Below are 20,924 nucleotides of genomic sequence, written 5' to 3'. Positions count from 1 at the left end.
GTTTTATAGCTGTGATAGGAGAACTGAGGATGGATCAACAACATTGTAGTTCTCTACAATACTCACCTAATTGGCAGAGTGAAAACAAGGAAGTCTGTACAGCATACAAATATTTAAAAAATATTTATAAATATTCCAAAACACGCATCCTATTTGCAACAAGCCACTAAAGTAATACTGCAAAACATGTGGCAAAGCAATTCACTTTTTGTCCTGAATACAAAAAAGTGTTGTGGTCGAGGTAAATCTGAGTACCACTCTCCATATTTTCAATCATAGTGGTGGCTGCATCATGTTATGGGTATGCTTGTAAGCGTTAAGGACTGGGGAGTTTTTCAGAATAAAAAAACGAACTGAATGGAGCTAAACACAGGCAAAATCCTAGAGGAAAACCTGGTTCAGTCTGCTTTCCACCAGACACTGGGAGATTAATTCACATATCAACAGGACAACAACCTAAAACACAAGGCCAAATCTACACTGGGGTTGCTTACTAAGAAGACAGTGAGTGTTCCTGATTGACCGATTACAGTTTTGACTTAAATCTACTTGAAAATCTATGGCAAGGCCTGGAAATGGTTCATTAGCAATGATTAACAACCAATTTGACAGAGCTTGAAGAATGTAAAAAAAAAAATGGACAACGAGCTCTTAGAGATTTTTCCAGAAAGACTCACAGCCATAACCGCTGCCAAATTGCTTAATTAAACTCCAGGCAGCAGATGGCGACGTGAATCTTTCAGGTGATGCTTCTTGCGTGACGTATAATCTAGTGGACAGGACGCTCAAGAACCACAACACGGCTCCTGTTTAAAACACCTCGGTAGCTTGCTAGCCAACATGCAACCGAAACATTGAAGCTCTTTAGACCACTTTTGTGAATATTCATCTCGTTGTTTTAAAAACAGTTCTGTTGAGGTATCTACTGGTTAACTTTAACGTAATGTACTTGTTACATTTGCACACTTGTTCTGAGCCTAGCACTCGGCTAGTCGCTAATGCTAACTAGCTAGCTAGCATCCACAACCATGAGCTCTTTAAGCTACTCGCCCCCAGCTAAAGAAGAGGCGATATGTTGGACGGATAAAGAATCTCTCGGCCTGAACGTTGTCATAAAAGAAGAAGAGGAAGATATCTCATTGAAAGTAGAGGAAGAAGCTTTCAGAATTAAAAAGGAGGAAGAGGAGTATATCAGCATCGCATTGAAAGAGGAAGATGTTGTAGTGAAAGAAGAGAAAGAACCCTTTGGAGTAGAAGAGGAGGCTCTTATATTAAAAGAGGAGGATTATGTTACAGTGAAAGAACAGAAAGAACCCATTGGAGTGAAGGTGGAAGAAGAGGAGGGGATAAAGGCTGTCACAGTGGAAGAGGAGGAGGTAGAAGCTTCGATAATGAAAAAGGAGGAAGAGGCTATCACATTGAAAGAAGAGGATGTTGTAATGAAATTAGAGAAAGAACCTTTTAGAGTGAAAGAGGAGGCTATCTCAGTAAAAGAGGAGGGAGACATTTTGGGAGTGAAAGAGGAGGAGGAAGGAGAGGAAGAGGAGACTGAAGATCGGATTAGCACCAGTGAGTATTGTCTTAAAAACAGGGACACAAACTTTGCACTTGTGAACTAATATGTTTTAAATAGGCGTTCTACTGAATACTACTATACTTCAATGGGGTATTCAGGACTGAAGACATTGTTCAAGGGCAATCTGCCATTGGTACATGCATTTTTTGACTTTTTAATTAATAATATATAGGCCTAGCTATTGCTTATTGGAGAATATAACTGATAAATGCTCAATGAACTTACTTCAACTAACTCTTACAGCCTTGTTATAAAATTGCTTAAATATTTTTACACACAATACCCAATGATGACAAAGCAAAAACTGTTTTATATTTATTTTTAGTAAATGTATTTATAAAAAACAGGAAATATCACATTTACATAAGTATTCAGACCTTTTACTCAGTACTTTGTTGAAGCACCTTTTGGCAGTGATTACAGCCTCGAGTCTTCTTGGGTATGACCCTACAAGCTTGGCACACCTGTATTTGGGGAGTTTCTCCCATTCTTCTCTGCAGATCCTCTCAAGCTCTGTCAGGTTTGATGGGGGAGCGTTTGCTGCACAGTTATTTTCAGGTCTCTCCAGAGATGTTAGATCGGGCTCAAGTCTGGGCTCTGGCAGGACCACTCAAGAACATTGAGACTTGTCCTGAAGTACAGTAGCACAAAAGCTATACAAAATGGAAATCAAAATAAATAAATATTGTTCAATACGATCAATACTAACTTTGAATAATGTTGTAATATATCGTGTATATTTATACCCCAGACCAATGGTTTCCAAATATTTGAAGTACATTTTTGCTATTCTGTATTTTTTTATACCATAAATCATTGCCGTTCCAATTAAGCCCAGTTTGCATTGAAACACATGGAGATTGTGTTTATCACCTAATAATCAATAAACCTGAGCATAAATGTTTTTTTCTTCAGATTTAAGTTGATTAAAGTACTCAAACTACAGTTATCCATATTATTCATAGTGGCCTTTATCGGTTGCTCCTATTAAGCCCATTATGCTCCTATTAAGCCCAGGTTGCTCCTATTAAGCCCAGGTTGCTCCTATTAAGCCCAGTTTGCATTGAAACACATGGAGATTGTGTGTTGATATAAACCTGAGCATGAATGTCTTTACTTCAGATTAAAGTACAGTTATGCCTATAATTCATAGTGGCCTTTACCAAGATTAAATCATTAAGAACAACTAGAAACCTCTGTACTCTCTGCAGCACGTTGAAAGTAGACAGGTAGTTGTTGATGCAGAAAGAGAAGAAGAAGAAGAAGATCAGGGTTTAAGGATATCAAGCATAGAAGATCTGGGCAAACAAATGAAGGACAAGAAGATGACTACTGGCCGAATACTCGTGGCAGTTCGGGCCGGGGTGTCATATTGTTGTCCTTCCTTCATCCAGGTGATTCTGTTTTTTTGGGGGGGTTTCACCACCTGTACCTTTCTAATACAAGAGTAGATTAGAGATTAGAAAGATTAGAAACGGTCTTTAGGCAGGCTTTTGAAAGACAAGTTGAACTAATTAACAACAATAGGAGTACAGCAAATGTTAACCAGCTATTCAGAAAAATTCATTAAAAGTTGTTTGTGTTATGGTCTTTGTGCATGGCAGCTGCAGGATCAATATTCACCTTTATAATATGGGATGAAGCCTGAGCTGGAATGTGAAGCTAACTGAAGCTGGCTAGCTTTAGAAAACCCTGACTAGATCTCTCTAGTGTCGTAGTATTACCCCTCAGAACCCCAAATATAACCTTGTAACTGTAACAAACACTGTATAGTCAAAAATCCATCCATATTCAACTAAATACTTTTTTTGTCTTTGGCAGGAGCGAGACCCGACTCTCACTCGGACAGAAGAAAGAGTCCTTCAGGGCAACCAGACCCAAAGATGGCCAAACCAGCGAGACCACACCACTGCTCCCATTGTGGAAAGAGTTTTATTAATTTAAGGAGTCTAAAAGTTCATCAAAGAGTACACACAGGAGAAAAGCCTTACCACTGCTCACAGTGCGGAAAGAGTTTTACTCAGTTAGGGAATCTGAAAATGCATGAGAGAATACACACAGGAGAGAAGCCTTTCCACTGCTCTCTGTGTGGAAAGAGTTTTACCCAGTTAGCTGCCCTGAAAATACATGAGAGGACGCACACAGGAGAGAAGCATTTTCACTGCACCCTGTGTGGAAAGAGTTTTACCCGGATAGGGTCCCTGAAAACGCATGAGCGAATACACACAGGAGAGAAGCCTTTTCACTGCTCCCTGTGTGGAAAGCATTTTACCCAGTTAGGGGCCCTGAAAACACATGAGAGAACACACACTGGAGAGAAGAATTTTCACTGCTCCTTGTGTAGAAAGAGTTTTACCCAGTTAGGGGCCCTGAAAAAACACGAGAGGACACATACAAGAGAGAATAATTTCCACTGCTCCCTGTGTGGAAAGACTTTTACCCAGTTAGGGTCCATGAAAACGCATGAGAGGACACACACTGGAGAGAAGCCATATCGCTGCTCCCAGTGTCAAAATACCTTTTCCGCATTAAGGGACCTTAAATCACATGAAAGAACCCATTTAGTAGAGAGGCAGAGGCCGTTCCAATGCTCTCAGTGTGGAAAGAGATTCATCCAGTCATCACATCTGAAAGATCACATGACAACACACACAGGAGAAAAACCGTTCCAATGCTCTCAGTGTGGAAAGGGTTTTACCAGGTTAAGCACACTAAAAACACACAAAATTACACACAGGAGATCAGCATTTCCAATGCTCCCAGTGTGAAAAGAAACGGTTAGAAAATACATCCATTAACAACAAGTGATGGATTTATTAGGGGGAAAAGATGCACTGAGTACGAGTACAACCCAGGGGGTAACGCGCTAAAGTGAAAATCACTTGTTTCCAACGTGATCCTCGATGGAATAAACTCAATACAGACAAGACACAAGATAAATATATCTTCCTCCCAGTGTGGAAAGGTATTTATACGTAGTTAGGGAACCTGAAAGACCACGACGGAACACACACCGGGAAGATGCCGTACCACTGCTCCCAGTGTGGAAAGAGATTTTTCACATCTCATAACACACAGTGCTCCCACACTTTTTTTCAACTGAGAATGTGTGTTCCTGGGTTGGATCGGTCAGGAAAATCTGGGAGATGTCATGCATTTGTTGTTGTTGTTGTGTTTTCAAAAAGTCAATGGAAATTAATTGAACTTCTGTTAGCCATTTATTTAGGCATAGTTTGTAAATATGTTTATTAATCACATACAAATCACCATATCAACCAGGATCAGAATGCTTTAATGCTGTGTGACCGCATCACCTGCACGTACACTGTGGAGTGGGCCTCAAGGGGAGAGAGACAAGACACTGTGGAGTGGGCCTCAAGTGCTGTTAGCATTTGTTCATGCTAGTTAACTGTTTAGCTGTTAGCATTTATTCATGCTAGTTAACTGTTTAGCTGTTAGCATTTATTCATGCTAGTTAGCTGTTAGCATTTATTCATGCTAGTTAACTGTTTAGCTGTTAGCATTTAATCATGTTTTCGTCATGTCCCAAAAACGTTCCACCGTCACATGCAGGTTAAGGCCATGCAAAGTTTATTCACTTTTTTTGGACAATTCATTTAAACTGGTTTTTTTTTGTTTGTTTTTTTTGCAAACAAGTGATTCACTTCGCCATTTGTATTAGTTAGGATTCTGGTGACTCAAAATAATCAATTGTGAATCACGAGGACAAAACCTGCCGTAATGATCTATTATCTAATTCTTCAATCTCCAATAAATGTTATTCATCTGATATATTTATTAATGTCTGTGTTTCTTCCTCCAATATGATAACGAGGTGGTGTCAAGCCAATGTCTGTCTGTGTCTGTGGTAACTAACACACCAATATGATAATGAGGTGGTGTCAAGCCAATGTCTGTGTGTCTGTGGTAACTAACACACCAATATGATAATGAGGTGGTGTCAAGCCAATGTCTGTCTGTGTCTGTGGTAACTAACACACCAATATGATAATGAGGTGGTGTCAAGCCAATGTCTGTCTGTCTGTGGTAACTAACACACCAATATGATAATGAGGTGGTGTCAAGCCAATGTCTGTCTGTGTGTCTGTGGTAACTAACACACCAATATGATAACGAGGTGGTGTCAAGCCAATGTCTGTCTGTGTCTGTGGTAACTAACACACCAATATGATAATGAGGTGGTGTCAAGCCAATGTCTGTGTGTCTGTGGTAACTAACACACCAATATGATAATGAGGTGGTGTCAAGCCAATGTCTGTCTGTGTCTGTGGTAACTAACACACCAATATGATAATGAGGTGGTGTCAAGCCAATGTCTGTGTGTCTGTGGTAACTAACACACCAATATGATAATGAGGTGGTGTCAAGCCAATGTCTGTCTGTGTCTGTGGTAACTAACACACCAATATGATAATGAGGTGGTGTCAAGCCAATGTCTGTCTGTCTGTGGTAACTAACACACCAATATGATAATGAGGTGGTGTCAAGCCAATGTCTGTCTGTCTGTGGTAACTAACACACCAATATGATAATGAGGTGGTGTCAAGCCAATGTCTGTCTGTGTCTGTGGTAACTAACACACCAATATGATAATGAGGTGGTGTCAAGCCAATGTCTGTCTGTGTCTGTGGTAACTAACACACCAATATGATAATGAGGTGGTGTCAAGCCAATGTCTGTCTGTGTCTGTGGTAACTAACACACCAATATGATAATGAGGTGGTGTCAAGCCAATGTCTGTCTGTGTCTGTGGTAACTAACACACCAATATGATAATGAGGTGGTGTCAAGCCAATGTCTGTGTGTCTGTGGTAACTAACACACCAATATGATAATGAGGTGGTGTCAAGCCAATGTCTGTGTGTCTGTGGTAACTAACACACCAATATGATAATGAGGTGGTGTCAAGCCAATGTCTGTCTGTGTCTGTGGTAACTAACACACCAATATGATAATGAGGTGGTGTCAAGCCAATGTCTGTGTGTCTGTGGTAACTAACACACCAATATGATAATGAGGTGGTGTCAAGCCAATGTCTGTCTGTGTCTGTGGTAACTAACACACCAATATGATAATGAGGTGGTGTCAAGCCAATGTCTGTCTGTCTGTGGTTGATCAATGTCACAGCGCTTTGCTCAATAGTAGAATTTGCGGTTGGCCTTCAAAATAAAAGTCCTGCATTTGAAACGGAAGCAAACAGATTCATATAGTGGAATCACTCCATATTTGGACCAGATTATGTTTGGAATGTTGTATAAATACAACAAAAGACAATAATTTGTTAATTTACCCCCCCCCCCCCCAAAACAAATGTCATCAGTTGACATTGCACTGTGGAGGTCCATGATATAACATTGTTCAGCCTTGCCTATGGATCTGAGAGGCCCATGAAATGTTCACAACTGAGTTGATTTCCCACAGTCAAAGTCCTGCAATAAGAGCTACGACGCTAATAGTTGTGTGAACTAGAGCTCGACCGATTATGATTTTTCAACGCCGATACCGATACTGATTATTGGAGGACCAAAAAAGCCGATGCCGATTAATCGGCCAATTACATTAAAAAAAATGTTTAAAACATTTTTATTTGATTTTATTTGTAATAATGACAATTTCAGTCATGTAACAGAATGGACAGTACCTTGGGGGGAATAAATGCAAACCAAACAACAGTCCAAACAACCTTCTATCAATGGAAATAGATTTTTCAGCTCCTCCTCCTCCTCCTCCACCCATCTCTACCTTTTCAGTCTCATTGAAAGGCAGACTGTTGGAGCTCCCTCCAATGCCCTGTGCCAGGTACAGGGAAAACACTTTGGCTCGGCAGTAGGTATTTTCCTGTCACTCCAGGAAAGCCGGTATGTGTGTTGGGGCTGTTGGGGCCTTGTTTCAGCGGCTGGTCGCAGAACCTGTACAGATGGCTGTTGGGGCCTTGTTTCAGCGGCTGGTGGCAGAACCTGTACAGACGGCCGGAGGGATGCTGCTCTGAGGATTTTCTCGTTCCTCTGTTTGCTTCTTCCTCACTGCCTCCCTCTGCTTCAAGGCCTCCCTCTGCCTCCCTCTGCCTCCCTCCGCCTCCCACTGCCTCCCTCTGCTTCAAGGCCTCCCTCTGCCTCTCTCTGCCTCCCACTGCCTCCCTCCACCTCCCACTGCCTCCCACTGCCTCCCTCTACTTCAAGGCCTCCCTCTGTCTCCCTCTGCCTCCCACTGCCTCCCACTGCCTCCTTCCACCTCCCACTGCCTCCCTCCACCTCCCACCGCCTCCCTCTGCCTCCCTCCACATCCCACTGCCTCCCTCTGCCTCCCTCCGCCTCCCACTGCCTCCCTCTGCCTCCCTCTACCTCCCACTGCCTCCCTCCACCTCCCACTGCCTCCCTCTGCCTCCCTCCACCTCTCACTCCCTCCCTCCACCTCCCACTGCCTCCCACTGCCTCCCTCTGCCTCCCTCCGCCTCCCTCTGCTTCAAGACCTCCCTCTGCCTCCCTCTGCTTCAAGGCCTCCCTCTGCCTCCCACTGCCTCCCTCTGCTTCAAGGCCTCCCTCTGCCTCCCACTGCCTCCCTCTGACTCCCTCTGCCTCCCTCTGCCTCCCACTGCCTCCCTCTGCCTCCCACTACCTCCCTCTGCCTCCCTCTGCTTCAAGGCCTCCCTCTGTCTCCATCTGCCTCCCTCTGCCTCCCACTGCCTCCCTCTGCCTCAAGGCCTCCAGCTCCCATTGATAGAAGGCAGCGGCAGTAAAATCCTCAGATGGTATTGTTGAATTAGTAATGCTGTGGCAGGGGGTGGGGGGCGTGACTGGGACACTGATCGTTTCACTCTCTGCAGTAACATAATACCACAGCTGTGTGTCTCTAGGAGCTTCTCTGGGCTGGTAAGATGGTGTTAAGAGCAGAGTAGATCCACCCACTTCAGGATCTCTTCCTCCCCGTGGTGCTTGACCAGTAGGACATCACTGTCAGCTCTAATGGGCTCTGTCCATTGGCCGTGGTCCAAGATGAAGACGGGAACCTCATCTCTTGATGGGCTCAGTGGAGCAGCATGTCAAGGGCAGTGGTGGTGGTGTGGCTGGCAGAGAGAGGTGTGCTCAGCAAATCTGAAATATTATTTTCATGACAAAGTCTGACCTATACACCAGGGAACTTCAACTAGATTCAGCTGCGGGACGATTTGTTTCAGGAGTGGATTGGTCGCGGGGCCGGAAACATAATCACAAATCATTTGTAGACGGAAAATTGACTCAAGAAGCCCAGACAGATATGATGTTTGACTAAAACATAATAATTTAAAACCTTGCTTTACATTTTATATACGATCACGTGTCTCTCTATCATCCACTGGAATACTTGGGAACAGATGTTTTACATTAAAATCACTTGGAGCTGATTTCCTGGTGTTTTTACAGTAATTAAAAAAACATGTATATATTTTTTGCTCTGAAAACTTCAAATTTATTAGGGTCAAATAGAACCAGGCCTGCTGGAACCTAAAGCAGGTGTGTGTGTGTGAGACAGAATGACTTAGTGCCTGCACACATAAGTATGTATGTGATATCATTTTAATTACCTGTATCAGTATGTGTGTGATATCATTTTAATTACCTGTATCAGTATGTGTGTGATATCATTTTAATTACCTGTATCAGTATGTGTGTGATATCATTTTAATGACCTGTATCAGTATGTGTGTGATATCATTTTAATTACCTGTATCAGTATGTGTGTGATATCATTTTAATTACCTGTATCAGTATGTGTGTGATATCATTTTAATTACCCGTATCAGTATGTGTGTGATATCATTTTATTTACCCGTATCAGTATGTGTGTGATATCATTTTAATTACCTGTATCAGTATGTGTGTGATATAATTTTAATTACCCGTATCAGTATGTGTGTGATATCATTTTAATTACCCGTATCAGTATGTGTGTGATATCATTTTAATTACCCGTATCAGTATGTGTGTGATATCATTTTAATTACCCGTATCAGTATGTGTGTGATATCATTTTAATTACCTGTATCAGTATGTGTGTGATATCATTTTAATTACCTGTATCAGTATGTGTGTGATATCATTTTAATTACCCGTATCAGTATGTGTGTGATATCATTTTAATTACCTGTATCAGTATGTGTGTGATATCATTTTAATTACCCGTATCAGTATGTGTGTGATATCATTTTAATTACCTGTATCAGTATGTGTGTGATATCATTTTAATTACCCGTATCAGTATGTGTGTGATATCATTTTAATTACCTGTATCAGTATGTGTGTGATATCATTTTAATTACCCGTATCAGTATGTGTGTGATATCATTTTAATTACCTGTATCAGTATGTGTGTGATATAATTTTAATTACCTGTATCAGTATGTGTGTGATATCATTTTAATTACCCGTATCAGTATGTGTGTGATATCATTTTAATGACCTGTATCAGTATGTGTGTGATATCATTTTAATGACCTGTATCAGTATGTGTGTGATATCATTTTAATTACCTGTATCAGTATGTGTGTGATATCATTTTAATTACCTGTATCAGGCAGGAACTCTTTGGATGGATTATCTTCAAATTAAATCAAATTTGATTGGTCAGAACACATATTAAGCAGCTGTTATTGGTCAGAACACATATTAAGCAGCTGTTATTGGTCAGAACACATATTAAGCAGCTGTTATTGGTCAGAACACATATTAAGCAGCTGTTATTGGTCAGAACACATATTAAGCAGCTGTTATTGCGGGTGTAGCGAAATGCTTGTGTTCCTCGATCCACCAGTGCAGTAGTATCTAACGATTCACAACAATACACTCATATTTTAAGTAAAATAATGGAATTACAGAAATATATAAATATTAGGACAAGCAATGTTGGAGTGGCATTGAGTAGAATACAGTAGAATACAGTAGATTACAGTATATACAGTAGAATACAGTAGAATACAGTAGAATACAGTATATACGGTAGAATACAGTAGAATACAGTATATACAGTAGAATACAGTATATACAGTAGAATACAGTAGAATACAGTAGAATACAGTATATACAGTAGAATACAGTAGAATACAGTATATACAGTAGAATACAGTAGAATACAGCATATACAGTAGAATACAGTAGATTACAGTATATACATATGAAATTAGTAAAACAGTGTGTAAACATTGTTAAAGTGGCCAGTGATTCCATGTCTATGTTTCACAGGGCAGCAGCCTCTAATGTGCAGGGATGAGTAACTGGGTGGTAGCCGGGTAGTGACAGTGACTAGGTTCAGGGCAGGGTATTGGGTGCAGGCCGGTAAGTGATGGCTATTTAACAGTCTGACGGCCTTGAGATAGAAGCTGTTTTTCAGTCTCTCAGCTTTGATGCACCTCTACTGACTTTGCTTTCTGGATGATAACGGGGTGAACAGGCCGTGGTTCAGGTGGTTGATGGTCTTTTTGGCCTTCCTGTGACATCGGGTGCTGTAGGTGTCCTGCAGGGCAGGCAGTGTGCCCCCGGTGATGCTTTGGGCAGACCGCACCGCCCTCTGGAGAGGGTTGCGGACGGTGCTGTTGCCGTACCGAAACGAAATGCTCTCAATGGTGCATCTGTAAAATGTGATGGTCTTGGGGGCCAAGCCAAACATTTTCAGCCACGTTGTCTGTGTGGGTGGACCATTTCAGATTGTCAGAGATGTGTACGCCGAGGAACTTGAAGCTTTTCCGCCTTCTCCATTGTAGTCCCGTCGATGTGGATGGGGGCGTGCTCCCTCTGCTGTCTCCTGTCCTGTCGATGTGGATGGGGGCGTGCTCCCTCTGCTGTCTCCTGTCCTGTCGATGTGGATGGGGGCGTGCTCCCTCTGCTGTCTCCTGTCCTGTCGATGTGGATGGAGGCCTGCTCCCTCTGCTGTCTCCTGTCCTGTCGATGTGGATGGGGGCGTGCTCCCTCTGCTGTCTCCTGTCCTGTCGATGTGGATGGGGGCGTGCTCCCTCTGCTGTCTCCTGTCCTGTCGATGTGGATGGAGGCGTGCTCCCTCTGCTGTCTCCTGTCCTGTCGATGTGGATGGAGGCGTGCTCCCTCTGCTGTCTCCTGTCCTGTCGATGTGGATGGAGGCCTGCTCCCTCTGCTGTCTCCTGTCCCGTCGATGTGGATGGGGGGCGTGCTCCCTCTGCTGTCTCCTGAAGTCCACAATCAGCTCCTTCGTTTTGTTAACAAAGGAGAAATGTTCAGCTTTTTGTGTATATGGAACATTTCTGATATCTTTTATTTCAGCTCATGAAACACGGAACCAACACTTTACACTTTGTGTCTATATTTTTGTTCAGTTTATATGTATTTTATATTCAGCTTCTATATATGTGTGTGTAGGAAAGTATTACCTGTAGGAAGTAAGAGAAAACATATCAGTTAATTTTATATTTTAGCCAGTATAAACAATGTGGTGAATATTTTCCTTATTAACTGCGGTACCCACTCCAGTCAACAGATGGCGATGGGAGTCTTTCAGCTGACGCTCGTTGCGTGACGTATATTCTAGTGGACGGGACGCGACATTTCTTCAACAAGGACAACTAGGCTACTGATTGAACCACATCGGTTGTTCGCTAGCAAACATAAAACCGGTAATATTTAGACAATTTGTGTGTATATTAACCTCGGTGTTTTAAACACACTGTCTGCGAATTTACTAGTTACTTTAATATTTACGTTGTCAGCTAGCTAGCTGTTTTAGTTAGCACTAGGATAGTCTAACGTTCCCGACCATGAGTTCACTATCCTACACCCCACCTGCTAAAGAAGAGGAGGTCTGCTGGACGGAGAAAGAAGCTCCCGTGAAAGAGGATAAGGAAGAGGAGGCTGTCACGGTTAAAAAGGAAGTAGGGGGTGAGGCTGTTACAGTGAAAGAGGAAGACGTTTCAGTGAAAGAGGAGGTGGATGTTACTGTTGAAGAAGAGGAAGACGCGTTCAGAGTGAAAGAGGAAGGCGTTACAGTGAAAGAAGAGGAGGATGCAGTTGAAAAAGTGAAAGAGGAGGAGGATGAGATTACTGGCACAGTTATAGAGGAGGAAGAAGAGAAGAATGGAGATCTGATTAACACCAGTGAGTACTATCTTAACAACAGGGGCGCAAATCAATGTGTGGTTATAAAGGGGCATTCCACTGAAGTTCGATACTTCAATACGTCTACTGTGGGAATTATTAAAGCTACAATGTAAGACGTGTACACCATTAAACAGTGGGCCACTAACAAAACGTAAACAATGGATCGAATGCATCCAATGACATTAGTCATCAATATATATTATAATAGAGCTCTGCTCAGCCTGTAAACATGCCATTATCTATTATTACAGAGCTCTGCTCAGCCTATAAACATGACATTATCTATTATTACAGAGCTCTGATTATGACATCATGACATTCCATGAGAACAAGATTAGAGTTGAAACTCCACATTATTAATATTATTATGACTGTTTCTTTTTTTTTTGCGCCCAAACTTTTTATTTTGTTACAAACAGACAATCTGACTGAGTTTTTACAGAACAAAAAATAACAATTAAAGAGTTGCATAAAAAGATAACCAACCCATTACCCCCCTCAGTCCCCACCTGCCCTCATCCTCCCTCCACAGCCAGAAACCATGTTTCCCTCCCCACCTAGCCCCCCCAGTTTATCAGCCCCCTTACACCTCCCCCAAAAAATTACCGGAGCCCCCCCCCCATAACACCCCTTCCCCAGGGGCCTGAAAGCAAAGAAAGTACCAAAGTCTAAATATTGATACCAACATTTTTAAATAGACCTCAGTAGGAATACCGTCCGATCCAGATGATTTGGCTTTATTCATGTTATCCAATACCCTCGAGTACCAATGCCATTTTGAGTTCATTGCGAGACTTAGTAGGTATCCACTTTAGAAGTGGATCACTGCAAGAGATTAATTTATCGGTCTTAATTGCAAGTGGAGGGCAGAGGTAATTTCCTCACGCACAGTCTCTTGGATAGTTGTGGCCACACCTTAACATTGGGCTATGTGTTGACAATTATTTGAAAAGAAGTCCGTTAATTTCAAATATAGCCACGCATTCTAGAACCCAACCAGGATGTTCTAGAATGTTCTTCAAACTGAACTCAGGATTTTGAGAGACCGAGTCTGGATTGAACCCTAGGTATCATTCAGGTTTGTTTTAGGTCTTCAGTTTAGTATTTAACTAAATGCTCTATTTATTTGTCTTTGGCAGGAGAGAGACAAGACTCTCACTCTGACAGCGAAAAGCGTCTTTCAGAAGAACCAGAGACATCCAAACCAGCAAGACGACGCCACTCTTCCCAATGTGGAAAGAGTTTTACCAAGTTAGGGAGCCTTAAAAACCATGAGATTACACACACAGGAGAAAAGCCCTACCAATGTTCCCAGTGTGGAAAGAGTTTTACAAGGTTCTGGAACCTAAAAGAACATGTGAGGACACACACAGGAGAAAAACCTCATCACTGCTCCCAGTGTGGAAAGAGTTTTATCCGGTTAAGCCACCTGAAAGAACACAAGAGAACGCACACAGGGGAGAAGTCTTATTACTGCTCCCAATGTGGAAAAGGTTTTATCCAGTTAAGGAAACTGAAAATGCATGAAATGACGCATACAGGGGAGAAGCCCTACCACTGCTCCCAGTGTGAAAATAGATATGTTTCATCAGGAGCCCTGAAGTCACATAAGAGAACACACACAGGGGAGAAGCCATACCTCTGTTGCCAGTGTGGCAAGAGTTTTAGCTGGCCAGGGCAACTGAAAGAGCACGAGAGGACACACACAGGAGTGAAACCTTACTATTGCTCCCTGTGTGGAAAGAGTTTTACCCATTTAGGGAACTTAAAAAGGCATAAAAGATCACACGCTGTAGAGCAGCCGTATCAATGCTCCCAGTGTGAAAACGTGTTTTTATCACCATGGGACCTGAAAAAACATGAGAGAACACACTCTGTAGAGAGGCCTTTCAAATGCTCTCAGTGTGGAAAGAGATTTATCCAGCGTTGTCATTTGAAAGCGCATGAAAAAATACACACAGGCGAAAAACCATTGTGCTCTCATTGTGGAAAGAGTTTTACCCAGTTAGGGAGCCTAAAAGAGCACGAGAGGACGCACACGGGAGAGAAGCCGTACCACTGTTCCCGGTGCGGAAAGAGTTTTACTCGGTTATGGTGCCTGAAAGCACATGAGAGAATGAAGAAGCTGTGTTCTGACTTAAGTTTTTGACTGAGAATTTTGTGTTTTTGTTCATGTCACGTAAAATCAACTTGGTTCGATGATAGAATCCTTAGTTGCTGCCTACTTTTTTTTTTAAACTTCTAAATTAATGATACTCATTGATTCTTGATGAACATAACTTATAAAATGCCTCATGAGCTTAGTTCAACTGTCATACTCAGATTCCAAAATACACGCTTGATTTGCACCAATGTTTTGTAAACAATGTAAATGTAAACACACATTGTGTGAGCCTCAAAACATATTATAGTTTAAACTATCATTTTCGGGGCAAACTAAAGATTCTAGCTTTAAAGGTCCAATGCAGCCTGTTTTTAAAAACATCTCGATATCAAATCATTTCTGGGTAATAATTAGGTACCTTACTGTAATGTTTAGGTACCTTCCTGTAATATTTAGGTACCTTACTGTAATATTTAGGTACCTTACTGTAATATTTAGGTACCTTCCTGTAATATTTAGGTACCTTACTGTAATATTTAGGTACCTTACTGTAATATTTAGGTACATTACTGTAATATTTAGGTACCTTACTGTAATATTTAGGTACCTTACTGTAATATTTAGGTACCTTACTGTAATGTTTTTCAATTTCAAATGGTCAAAACCAAAATAACTTCTTAGCAAAGAGCAATTTCTCAAGCAAGAATTGTGATGGGACTGAGTGGGGAGGGAACAACTGAACTAGCTCTTATTGACAGAGAGGTTTTTCATATTGATTTGATAACTAATTACCTGCCTGATGAGGATATCAAGAACGCCAACGTGTCATCCTTCCAAAACTGGCTGAAATTTCAGGCGGTCTTTTGAAACAGCTCTTACACTGCAAGGACATGATCATCATTTCCACAGTATTATTCCAACCTCAGTAAAAACACACGTTTCTGACTCTGCACTGGGCCTTTTAAAAACGCCTATTCAACAATACATGTGTTAAGTCTTTTTTATCTAAAGACATGAATTGAAAAAATGAAGTATGTCAGTTTTAATAGCGAGCGCGACAGTTTCAATTTGTACGATCTCTGTGATTCAATGGTCCTTTTCAAACTCTGGCTCTGGGTTGTCTATGTGTGTGTCTGTGTGACTGAGTGGACCTCCTTCTTCAAGCACTACAAATCATCTATTGTTTACATTTGAGTTTCGTATGTATCTTAGTGTGGCTTTAAGGGAATATTTGGTCACATCTACATGTAAATAAAAAAATATTAAAAAATCCCTATTCCAACAGTATTTATTCATAATGTACATAATAATATTGAGAGGGGTGTACTGCAAGGCAGGATCAATAAGGACTAGCCATCTTAACTTTGATAAAGAACCAGACATAACTATGACATTTCTGGCTCATTAGGAAATCTAAACTTGGTTATTGAGTCAATCAGACCATTTTTTTTAAAAATCTTCTAAAAACATAAAATAACAACCTAAGCACCAGGTGAGGCTAACTCACTGATCCTGCTTTGTTGGATACGTCTTCCTGGCCAATTCTCTCTGCATCCTGTGCCCCTGGGCGGTCTGCGGCTCTCTTCAAAACTGTCTTTGTTGGATACGTCTTCCTGTCCAATTCTCTCTGCATCCTGTGCCCCTGGGCGGTCTGCGGCTCTCTTCAAAACTGTCTTTGTTGGACACGTCTTCCGGTCCAATTCTCTCTGCATCCTGTGCCCCTGGGCGGTCTGCGGCTCTCTTCAAAACTGAAATCCTACAGGAGAAAACTAAAGTGCCCACGGCTGTTACTAGGATTGTATTGTACTATTCACTACATGGGCTTCTATGTATAAACCAGTAATGATTGTCATGCAGAAGAGTTGAGTATAGCACTTCTACAATCCATACACAACATCTTCATAGAACCAAGGGGCCATCCCAGTAATGTCATTAGGTTACTACTATAGAACCAAGGGGCCATCCCTGTAGTGTTATTAGGTTACTACTATAGAACCAAGGGGCCCTCCCTGTAGTGTTATTAGGTTACTAGTATAGAACCAAGGGGCCCTCCCTGTAGTGTTATTAGGTAACTACTATAGAACCAAGGGGCCATCCCTGTAGTGTTATTAGGTTACTACTATAGAACCAAGGGGCCCTCCCTGTAGTGTTATTAGGTTACTACTATAGAACCAAGGGGCCCTCCCTGTAGTGTTATTAGGTTACTACTATAGAACCAAGGGGCCCTCCCTGTAGTGTTATTAGGTAACTACTATAGAACCAAGGGGCCATCCCTGTAGTGTTATTAGGTTACTACTATAGAACCAAGGGGCCATCCCTGTAGTGTTATTAGGTAACTACTATAGAACCAAGGGGCCATCCCTGTAGTGTTATTAGGTTACTACTATAGAACCAAGGGGCCATCCCTGTAGTGTTATTAGGTTACTACTATAGAACCAAGGGGCCATCCCTGTAGTGTTATTAGGTAACTACTATAGAACCAAGGGGCCATCCCAGTAATGTCATTAGGTTACTACTATAGAACCAAGGGGCCATCCCAGTAATGTCATTAGGTTACTACTATAGAACCAAGGGGCCATCCCTGTACTGTCATTAGGTAACTAGTATAGAACCAAGGGGCCATCCCTGTAATGTCATTAGGTTACTACTATAGAACCAAGGGGCCATCCCAGTAATGTCATTAGGTTACTACTATAGAACCAAGGGGCCATCCCTGTACTGTCATTAGGTAACTAGTATAGAACCAAGGGGCCATCCCTGTAATGTCATTAGGTTACTACTATAGAACCAAGGGGCCATCCCAGTAATGTCATTAGGTTACTACTATAGAACCATCCCAGTAATGTTATTAGGTAACTAGTATAGAACCATCCCAGTAATGTCATTAGGTAACTAGTATAGAACCAAGGGGCCATCCCAGTAATGTCATTAGGTAACTAGTATAGAACCATCCCAGTAATGTCATTAGGTAACTAGTATAGAACCATCCCAGTAATGTTATTAGGTAACTAGTATAGAACCATCCCAGTAATGTCATTAGGTAACTAGTATAGAACCATCCCAGTACTGTTATTAGGTAACTAGTATTAGAACTAGTATAGAACCATCCCAGTAATGTTATTAGGTAACTAGTATAGAACCCTCCCAGTAATGTCATTAGGTAACTAGTATAGAACCATCCCAGTAATGTCATTAGGTAACTAGTATAGAACCATCCCAGTAATGTCATTAGGTAACTAGTATTAGAACTAGTATAGAACCATCCCTGTACTGTTATTAGGTAACTAGTATAGAACCATCCCAGTAATGTTATTAGGTAACTAGTATAGAACCATCCCAGAAATGTTATTATGTAACTAGTATAGAACCATCCCAGTAATGTCATTAGGTAACTAGTATTAGAACTAGTATAGAACCATCCCAGTACTGTTATTAGGTAACTAGTATAGAACTATCCCAGTACTGTCATTAGGTAACTAGTATAGAACCATCCCAGTAATGTTATTAGGTAACTAGTATAGAACCATCCCAGTAATGTTATTAGGTAACTAGTATAGAACCATCCCAGTAATGTTATTAGGTAACTAGTATAGAATCATCCCAGTAATGTTATTAGGTAACTAGTATAGAACCATCCCAGTAATGTTATTAGGTAACTAGTATAGAACCATCCCAGTACTGTTATTAGGTAACTAGTATAGAACCATCCCAGTACTGTTATTAGGTAACTAGTATAGAACCATCCCAGTAATGTTATTAGGTAACTAGTATAGAATCATCCCAGTAATGTTATTAGGTAACTAGTATAGAACCATCCCAGTAATGTTATTAGGTAACTAGTATAGAACCATCCCAGTACTGTTATTAGGTAACTAGTATAGAACCATCCCAGTACTGTTATTGGGTAACTAGTATAGAACCATCCCAGTACTGTTATTAGGTAACTAGTATAGAACCATCCCAGTACTGTTATTAGGTAACTAGTATAGAACCATCCCAGTACTGTTATTAGGTAACTAGTATAGAACCATCCCAGTACTGTTATTAGGTAACTAGTATAGAACCATCCCAGTACTGTTATTAGGTAACTAGTATAGAACCATCCCAGTACTGTTATTAGGTAACTAGTATAGAACCATCCCAGTACTGTTATTAGGTAACTAGTATAGAACCATCCCAGTAATGTTATTAGGTAACTAGTATAGAATCATCCCAGTAATGTTATTAGGTAACTAGTATAGAACCATCCCAGTAATGTTATTAGGTAACTAGTATAGAACCATCCCAGTACTGTTATTAGGTAACTAGTATAGAACCATCCCAGTACTGTTATTAGGTAACTAGTATAGAACCATCCCAGTAATGTTATTAGGTAACTAGTATAGAACCATCCCAGTAATGTTATTAGGTAACTAGTATAGAACCATCCCAGTAATGTTATTAGGTAACTAGTATAGAACCATCCCAGTAATGTTATTAGGTAACTAGTATAGAACCATCCCAGTAATGTTATTAGGTAACTAGTATAGAACCATCCCAGTAGTGTTATTAGGTAACTAGTATAGAACCATCCCAGTAATGTTATTAGGTAACTAGTATAGAACCATCCCAGTAATGTTATTAGGTAACTAGTATAGAACCATCCCAGTAATGTTATTAGGTAACTAGTATAGAACCATCCCAGTACTGTTATTAGGTAACTAGTATAGAACCATCCCAGTAATGTTATTAGGTAACTAGTATAGAACCATCCCAGTAATGTCATTAGATAGCTTAGTATAGAACCATCCCAGTAATGTCATTAGATAGCTTAGTATAGCTAGGAGTCAGAAGGGCAAAGGATTGAAAAGCCAAGGTTATTTTCTATGAATGCAGAGCTATGATAGTCGAAATGTGTTATTTCACACTGCATGATAGCTAATGTACTAAAGCTATCGTCATATTGCTATCTTGTACCAGGCAGGGAAATTCACGGTAGCTATTGTGAATAGTGTAGTTGTGTAGTAGTTGTGTAATAGTGTAGTAGCTAGTGAACTAGCTAGCTACCTCGACGTTGTTAACATTAGCTACCCTTCTGGCCGACAACGTGAATATTGTCTTATTACAATATAACGATGAGAATTACAATGTATTTTGTTACGTTAGAGCTTGATATTCTAAAATGGATTAAATTGTTTTTTCCCCCCTCATCAATCTACACACAATACCCCGTAATGACATCACAATACCCCATAATGACATCACAATACCCCATAATGACATCACAATACCCCATAATGACAAAGCAAAAACAGATGTTTAGAAAATGTTGCAAATGTATAAAAAAAAAGTACTATTACATTTTATATAAGTATTCAGACCCTTTACTCAGTACTTTGTTGAAGCACCTTTGTGGGCGATTACAGCCTTCTTGGGTATGACGCTACAAGCTTGGCACACCTGTATTTGGGGAGGTTCTCCCATTCTTCTCTGCGGATCCTCTCAAGCTCTGTGTCAGGTATGTTGTATGGGCAGCGTCACTGCACAGCTATTTTCAGGTCTCTGCAGAGATGTTCGATCGAGTTCGCCCCCGTCTGAGGTCCTGACCACCATGGAGCAGGTTTTCGTCAAGGATGTCTCTGTACTTTGCGCCGTTCATCATTCCCTCGATCCTGACTAGTTTCTCAGTCCCTGCCGCTGAAAAACATCCGCATTGCATGATGCTGCCACCACCATTCTTCACCGTAGTGATGGTGCCACCACCATGCTTCACCGTAGGGATGGTGCCACCACCATGCTTCACCGTAGGGATGGTGCCACCACCATGCTTCACCGTAGTGATGGTGCCACCATCATGCTTCACCGTAGGGATGGTGCCACCACCATGCTTCACCGTAGGGATGGTGCCACCACCATGCTTCACTGTAGGGATGGTGCCATAGGATTGTGTCGAGGAACCAGTCTCGGAGCTCTATTGACAATTCCTTCGACCTCATGGCTTGCTGTCAACTGTCAACTGTGGGACCTTATATAGACAGGTGTGTGCCTTCCCAAATCATGTCCAATCAATTTAATTTACCACAGGTGGACTCCAAGTTGTAGAAATGTTTCAAGGACGATCAATGGAAACAGATTGCACCTGAGCTCA

At 41.3% G+C, this 20,924-nt stretch overlaps 3 protein-coding genes across 3 annotated transcripts in view; 2 read left to right on the top strand and 1 right to left on the bottom strand.

The window, feature by feature from the left end:
• The window catches only part of LOC110494908 (zinc finger protein 721), a 317,665-nt gene that overhangs the window by 111,572 nt on the left and 185,169 nt on the right, over nt 1-20,924 (bottom strand). The window lies entirely within an intron of this gene.
• On the top strand, nt 705-5,366 carry LOC118940009 (zinc finger and SCAN domain-containing protein 2-like). The gene is made up of 2 exons (XM_036947940.1): nt 705-1,569; nt 3,398-5,366. Exons 1-2 carry the CDS (start codon nt 1,029-1,031, stop codon nt 4,342-4,344), a joined length of 1,488 nt encoding a protein of 495 aa, XP_036803835.1. The 5' UTR covers nt 705-1,028; the 3' UTR covers nt 4,345-5,366.
• Nucleotides 11,891-14,923, top strand: LOC118940010 (zinc finger and SCAN domain-containing protein 2-like). The gene is made up of 2 exons (XM_036947947.1): nt 11,891-12,690; nt 13,833-14,923. The coding sequence occupies exons 1-2, from the start codon at nt 12,354-12,356 to the stop codon at nt 14,840-14,842; spliced, it is 1,347 nt and encodes a 448-aa protein (XP_036803842.1). The 5' UTR covers nt 11,891-12,353; the 3' UTR covers nt 14,843-14,923.

Source organism: Oncorhynchus mykiss, chromosome 17, assembly GCF_013265735.2.
Source record: "Oncorhynchus mykiss isolate Arlee chromosome 17, USDA_OmykA_1.1, whole genome shotgun sequence".
In the NCBI taxonomy this organism is placed as follows: Eukaryota; Metazoa; Chordata; class Actinopteri; order Salmoniformes; family Salmonidae; genus Oncorhynchus; species Oncorhynchus mykiss.
Note: the sequence above shows the minus strand (reverse complement) of the source record. Positions and strands in the feature narration are given on the sequence as shown.

What these genes read in the sequence shown, in the direction of transcription:
- LOC118940010 (XM_036947947.1), top strand. Translation starts at nt 12,354, where the DNA reads ATGAGTTCACTATCCTACACCCCACCTGCTAAAGAAGAGGAGGTCTGC. An exon ending in TGGAGATCTGATTAACACCA is followed by an intron (nt 12,691 to 13,832) that starts GTGAGTACTATC and finishes TGTCTTTGGCAG; the next exon opens with GAGAGAGACAAGACTCTCAC.
- LOC118940009 (XM_036947940.1), top strand. Translation starts at nt 1,029, where the DNA reads ATGAGCTCTTTAAGCTACTCGCCCCCAGCTAAAGAAGAGGCGATATGT. An exon ending in TGAAGATCGGATTAGCACCA is followed by an intron (nt 1,570 to 3,397) that starts GTGAGTATTGTC and finishes TGTCTTTGGCAG; the next exon opens with GAGCGAGACCCGACTCTCAC.